The 7,355-nt window shown below is 30.5% G+C and overlaps 1 protein-coding gene across 1 annotated transcript; it reads left to right on the top strand.

The window, feature by feature from the left end:
* Window positions 1-934: 934 nt before the first annotated feature.
* Window positions 935-2,870, top strand: LOC107430218 (glycosyl hydrolase 5 family protein). Its single transcript, XM_025078688.3, has 2 exons — window positions 935-2,309; window positions 2,395-2,870. Exons 1-2 carry the CDS (start codon window positions 1,715-1,717, stop codon window positions 2,613-2,615), a joined length of 816 nt encoding a protein of 271 aa, XP_024934456.3. The 5' UTR covers window positions 935-1,714; the 3' UTR covers window positions 2,616-2,870.
* Window positions 2,871-7,355: the final 4,485 nt, after the last annotated feature.

The raw sequence follows: 7,355 nt of genomic DNA, 5'->3' as shown, positions 1-7,355 counted from the left end.
CAAAAGGTCAGGTATTATCTTCCACTCAAATTTATCAATAAACAAATAAATATTAAAATGGTCCAATTTAGTTATTTATTTATTCCAAATGGATTCCTAAAAGTCTCACCACATTTCAATTGGGCATTAAGCCCAATTAATCCAATTAAACTCATTCTCGGTTATAAAAATACAAAAAAATAAAAAAAGGAAAAATACAACAACGACGCTTGCAGAACAAAACTTCGCTAAACACTGATGCCACTTTCCAGATATTCTTTATATCGCTTTTACCAATCTAACCATGATCGAATCTTCATACCTTGAGTCTTGAGGCTTTCTTTGTCTATATAATTCCAATTACCTAGGCATTTTCGTCATTCTAATTTCAGGAGATTCAGTTCCCATGGCCATGAGTGGCATGGAATATTAGAATTTGTCAGGGGGCTTACATGCCCGTTTGGATAATAATAATACAACATCATATGGAATATGCAGTAGCACTATATGGGCTTGAATAAGACTGGACAAGGAATTTGGCAGAATTTTGTTTAATGGCAAAACAGCATTAGAACTAAAAGAATTGTAGCAAGGATATGAAACAAATGCTCAAATCTTGTATTTAAAACCACAATATATACATTTACTACATTACATTTAACTGCTTTGCTAAACCCAAGGACAGATAAAGTATACTAACAAAGTTAACAACAATAAAACAAAAGGAATATTATTATTCTCCAACAAGAACCACATAAATGGAAATTTGTTCATTGCATAAAAAATAAAAATCCATTCGCAACCACAAAAGAAAGTTGTGGTTTGCCCCAAAAGCGTTAGAAAAAAAAAAAAAAAAATTCATGGAAAAGGTCTGGGTCAAATTTAGAGCATGTCCAAAATCGATTAAACGACCTCGTTTAACCATCATCATGTCTTTTTCTTTTTTTTCTTTTTTATGAATAATCAATATGATTGGATATGCTACAATAATAATCCTTCGTTTAAAAGAATTACCATTTAAAAGAAGTTTCCTATGATTTCTTTTACCCGTAAAACCATCCTCACAACAAAGTTGTACACTGGCAGTTTCACTTTTCAACTTGTCCATTTTTATGAAAACGCAGAGGACCAAAACACTGCAATTTCTCACTTTCTTTCTCATAGCCTTTATCAACCAGCAAGAGATGGATTGCGGACACAGCTTCGGGGCAACGTGTGAAGCTGGCCTGTGTGAATTGGGCTTCTCATCTGCAACCAATGCCGCGGTGGTTCACCGGGGATTCAATTGTGTTCGTCTTACATGGTCTACCTTCATGTTCACTCGCAATGCCAATCTCAAGTTTGGGAAGACTTTTGATTCTTTGGGCTTGGAAGAGGCCAAGAAAAGGGTTGCTAGGAATAATCCTTTTGTGTTGAACATGACTCATGTTCAAGCCTATGAGCCGTGGTGAGGGAGCTTGGAGCACATGGAGTCATGGTGACTCTTGATAACCATGTTAGTCAGCCAAAATGGTGCTGTAATTATGATGGAAATGGCTTTTTTGGAGACTCCCAATTTCGTCATGAGGAGTGGTTACAAGGCCTTGTTACTGTAGCCAAGCTTTTTAAGTGGAAAATTCAGGTACAAATCCAAAATTATTCTACCCACAATTTTGAATTTGAAAAATGATATAATTTGTAATGTTTTATAATTCAAGTCGGTGTCTATAAAACTATTGATTTGATTAAAACTTACATGGTTGGAATGAGCCTGCGTAACGAATTACGCGGTACACGTCAAAACGAGCATGATAGGTATAAGTATATTCTAAGAGGAGCAAGAGAAGTACACCAAGCAAACCCAAATGTCCTGATTCTTCTCTCCGGGTTAACTTGGGGAACAGATCTTAGCTTCTTGAAAATGAAGTCCCCGGAGTCAAATTTGGACAACAAGTTGGTCTATGAGGCACATTGGTACTCATTTAGTGGTGACTCAAAAATTTGGGAGCTGCAGCCACTGAATCGAGTTTGTGCCAAAGCCACCAAATGGTTCAATGACCAAAATGGTTTTCTCATCAGCAATGACAACCCATTTCCTCTTCTTTTGGGTGAATTTGGGTTTGACCAGAGAGGAGAGAAACAGGCTGACAATGGGTTCCTAACCTGCTTAGTTGCCTATGTTGCTGAGAGAGACTTGGATTGGGGCTTGTGGGCTTTGCAAGGAAGCTATTACCATAGGGAAGGAAATATTGGGGCTGAGGAAACTTTTGGTGTATTAGACTTCAATTGGAAACATCTAAGAAACCCAACATTTCAAAGGAGGTTTAGGCTTTTGCAAACAATGATAAAAGGTAAAACTTTTGTCCAATAATGAATTTCACATACAAACGAAGTTCTATCACATACCCAAAACTTTATAATGCATATTTTGTGCAGATCCAAACTCAAATTTGTCAAAATCTTACATTCTGTATCACCTACAAAGTGGTCAGTGTGTCCAAGTGAATAGCAAGAATGAGCTTCACATGAGGGACTTCAAGAAGTTGACCAAATGGAGCTATGGTGGAGACGGAACTCCTGTCAGATTGATGGGCAGTGCTTTGTGTCTTAAAGCTGTGGTGATGGGCTTCCACCAATGGTTTCTGATGATTGCTTGAGCCAGCAAAGTGCCTGGAAATATGTGTCAAACTCTAAACTTCACTTAGCTGCTTTAGATGGAAAAAGGGAAGAATACTTGTGCCGACAATTTATCTCATCTGAAATCTTGACCAGTAGGTGTATTTGTATAGAAGCTGATTCTGAGTGTCAAGAAAATCCTGAGAACCGATGGCTTAAGCTTATTTCGTCAAACGTGAATTAATTTGGTTCTAAAGTCTCTGTTTCAATTAATTCTAATGTGGTTTTGAGGTTAATTATCTAAGTCATCCCAGACGAGTTGATCCAAAAGTTTCTCTTTGCATAAATAGAGTTCAATGGAAAGCTTTTGCTTCCGGTCCAATCATGGATTGATATTTCCTAAGGCTTTTTAAGTACCCTTCAATTCAGGACCACCTAAAAATGATGGCCTAGAATTGGTAAATTCAGTACCACAGAGACCAAGAGAGAAGATTGAACAAAAGTGATAGCTAGAAGTTACTTGTGGATTGCTCGTCCCTTTCAAACATTGTCTTTTTTACATAACCCTTTCAAATACGTTTAGGTTGGTGCCATAATTTAACTCAAGACAAACCAATAAAATAATAAGACATCTTTTTTGTCATGTCAACTGATAGTCTAAAGTATTATTCAACCTCTACGCACCTTAAAAGAAAACTAAAATTGAACTAGTTGGGACCATCCCCAATCACCCCATTGCAAGGAAATTGTGAGAAAAAGTATATGAGCCAACCCTTCTTTAATTAGTTGAACTGAGACCCATCTGGAAATTTTTTAAGTTGTTCAGTCACCATCTTTGGGACACCTAAAGATAGTTCCCTAAAAATAAAAATGATATATTTACCAATTTGTGCCAATCAACTATCATCATAAGCAATCCATTAAAAATTTAAATTATAAAAAAAAAAGAAAAAAAAAAGAAAAGAAAAGAGAACTATCATCATAAGGACTGAAATAGGGGGAAAAGGCTTCTTGGTGACCCTTTTAGATGGTAGGTCCATAGAATTATGTCTGATCCAAAGAAAAGCCATGAATAATTCACTACCTTGTGTTATGAGTTTTCATGTATAACCTACTATTTATTGTGTCCCAAACATCTAATGTGATCCATGGATAAAAATATAGAGGGACTCTTCTTGTTACCTTTATTTTTTTTTTCTCTTTTTTTTTTAAATTAATAATAAAAGGCAACAAAAAGAGAAGACAAGAAAAAGGAACATGGGCCATCTTTATCCTTAAAAAGGAATGAGTGGAGCAAAAAATGCCAAAGTTTTGATTACCATCATGATTTCTTTGTAGTTTTATGAGATACATGACATTCTTAGTTGGAAAACAGACATTCTTAATAGGAAAAAAGGGGCATAATATTGTCATTTGGTGAACAGTACTGTTAAATGTGGGTCTTGAGCGTATCCAATTCAAAACTTGTACACCATGTATTAAAAAGACAAAACAATTACAAAAATATATTATATAAGTGACAATAAACAGTATAAAAAAAGTTGGTCTATTCGTCAATTAAAAAATGTGGATTGTTAGGCCCTTTAGAATGATTGTATCACTTGGCACTTCAATAGTTTTTTCTTTTTTTCTTTTTCCTTTTTTTTTATGAAATTGGCACTTTAATCGTTGGTTTCTCTGTTTTTGTTATATATTCTTTTCGTTTTAATAGCTACCTTATTCTTCTTAACAGAGTATGATGAATAGTGGGTTGGTTTCTTCTTTTCTTTTTTTTTCTGAAATTTAATTTTCGGGCTATTCATGAAAAAAAATAAAATAAATAAATAAAGGCCATTCCTTACTAACAGGAAGTCTTCGATACAACAAAATTTAAAATAAATCCAGACAAAGTATCTGAGGGGAAAATTCCTGTAAGAAAAAAGTGTTTAGTTTGCTGAAGGAATGGTCAATATTTATGTATGATTGGTATTTCTAGCTTTTGGGGAGCTGAATGCCTCACCCTTTTCTCTCTTGTGTTTGTTTTCGTGTCATCTTCAACCTGATCACAATGCTTGTAGTTAACAGAACAATAGAACAAATACTTAAAGAGAAAGATTATAAAACAAGGAAGGAATTAAAAACCTTTTTGCAAGGAATAAATTATTGGGGAATTTCATACCCTTTTGCAAGGAATAAATTATTGGTGAATTTCATTCCTCTATTGTATAAAACCTTTAATTCTACTCAAGCTGGTGCTGGGATTTATATTATATTTAAAATTTAGTTAACTCTCAAAGTTTTAATTATTCTAAGAAAAATTATGGTGGCGGCGGTGGGGGTGTTATTTTACAAATATTCATAATGTAGATTTTATTATTATATATTATTATATTTATACATTTCATAGAATGCAAAAGTTTATAGAAAATAACGGATACTGTCATAAAATTGAAGGTTTTTTTGGTTATAATATAAAGTATACAATCTTAATTCAGTACTATATTATTATTATTATTATTATTTATAATAAATATTATTTTTTTATTAAAAAATTAAAAAGTGTATCCAAATTAGAGGTTAATGGATTTAAAATGTACTATAGATAATTTTATAGATCCAAAAAAAAAAAATTTAAAAATCCAACAAAATTTTGAAATTAAGATTGAATTTTATATTAATAATTTTATTCATAATTTCACTTATAAAATCGTTTCAAATTTATTGAAATTCATAATTTTTACAATATTTTAAAATTAATAATTTTTTAAATACGTTTCTAAAATAATTCTATAAAATCATAATTAAATACACTTGAATTCCAATAAATTTTTATAAAATTTATTGGAATCTAAATTGAATATCATTGTATTTGAATAAATTTTTTTAAAATCTTTAAAATTTAAAATTAAATACATCTTTAAATATTATTTTATTATTAAATAAGCATTGTATATTAATTAAAAATATTCTTATAAAGTTTATTTAATGTAAAAAACATAATAAAAAAATTTTAGCCGTGTGCTTAGTTGATACACTTTTTTTTTTTTTTTTTCCTTTCTTTTTGGGTTAAAGGTACACTCGAGTCTACGGATGGAGCAATTGGAGTTGGGAATGAGGCAGCCTACCCTACTGTAGGCCTTTGACTCGCTTTTAAAAAGTTGAAAAGAGGTAGCAGGAGCCACAGGGGCAAGCCAAATCCCAATGGAAGAGGCGTGCAAATTTAATTGCCAAAAACCAAAAAAAAAAAAAAAAAAAAACACTCTCAATTATGTTTTTATTATTATTTTTATTTTTTTGGAACAATATATTTATTGCCGCAAAGAAATCATACTTTTTTTCTTTTTTTTTGCAATTTTTGAACATTTGTTGGGCTTTTTTTTTTAGTGCAAATGTTAAATCCATGTTTTTAGAGTAAACTAATCTATTTATTAGAATCTTAATTATTAATGAATTGTAAAGTTTTCAAACTAATTATTAAGTGACAAAGTTTATTTAACTTAATTGGACTCAAGATATTATTAAACCCTAAGAGATTAAGGTTAGCGATATATAAATATATTATATTATAGTTTCCAGCTAGCAATTATAGTTTCCAGCTAGCAATGTTAACAAGGTGGGACGAGATCGGTTTTTAAAATTCGATCTCCATCCCAATTAGTTTTTTCTTTTTTTAAAAGTGGAGTGAAAACGGGACAATCCATTTCCTATAATGTCATCCCCTTTTTTATTTTTATAATGGATATAATTTTTTTTGAAAAATTTATATAAAAATTTATTTTATGAAGGCTCGCATACATACAATTGGATAACTAAAAAACTTAAGAGAATAAAAAATAAATAAAAGAAAAGAAAAAATAAACACTAAATTTAATTACATAAATGAAACTATTAAGTAGATATATATACATATATATATATATATATATATTGGGCAAAGGTTGTTATTTCCCAATCCTGACTCGATTTGGGCTTTATAATTTTACCCCAAGTTCGTCCTGCAAACTCAATTTTTGAAGGAAAAATTGCCTCATTAGGGGTGATACATCGTCGGTTTTGGATTGTACATGGCAAATTACCATCCTTATCTCCAGCTACATAAAGTTTTACCTAATATTTTTTATAGAGTTGGAATCTTTGAGAAAAATAAAACAATTTGAGAAAAAAAATATAGAAACTAAGTGGTTTCAGAGTGTTTTTTATATTAACTTTTTTTCTTTTATGATCAAATGCGTCCATATGTAAATTAGTCATATAGAGACTAGTTTGAAAGGATTCAAGAAAATATTTTTTGAACTACTACATATTAGTAATAGGTGATGAAAATATATTTATAACATAATTTATTTAAATGTGCAATTCCTAATTTTTGTTGTATGGTTTCAATAATTGTTATTAAAGTATTAATAGAATCGGTATGTGATAAATTGAATTCATAATTTATTTATTTTTTATATATATGATGTTTGTTAGCTATATGGCACCTAGGTTCTAAATTTTATATTATATATAATTTTGATATTATGAATGAATGGTGGTTTTTGCTCTCAGATCATGATAGATTTTTTCTTATATTTTTTTGTTGAGATGTAACAAAAAGACTAATCATAAAATTATGTTTCCTTCTTAATTTATTTATTTAATTTTGCAATTTTGTAATAAATTTAAATTTTTGCAAAATATGTGCAAATTTAACCAATAAAATTGCACACTCAGTGGTAGGTATTAGTATTATACAAGGAAACTCTATTTAAAGAGTTAGTTTTATTTAAAAAAATTGTTTAAAAAAGTAGATTTTTAAAAAA

The sequence above is a fragment of the Ziziphus jujuba genome, chromosome 6 (genome assembly GCF_031755915.1).
Source record: "Ziziphus jujuba cultivar Dongzao chromosome 6, ASM3175591v1".
NCBI classification, from domain to species: Eukaryota; Viridiplantae; Streptophyta; class Magnoliopsida; order Rosales; family Rhamnaceae; genus Ziziphus; species Ziziphus jujuba.
Note: the sequence above shows the minus strand (reverse complement) of the source record. Positions and strands in the feature narration are given on the sequence as shown.

Excerpts from the sequence above, each read along its gene's own strand:
- LOC107430218 (XM_025078688.3), top strand. The coding sequence starts at position 1,715 with ATGGTTGGAATGAGCCTGCGTAACGAATTACGCGGTACACGTCAAAAC. Across the intron at positions 2,310-2,394 it reads TTTGCAAACAATGATAAAAG|ATCCAAACTCAAATTTGTCA; the intron begins GTAAAACTTTTG and ends TATTTTGTGCAG.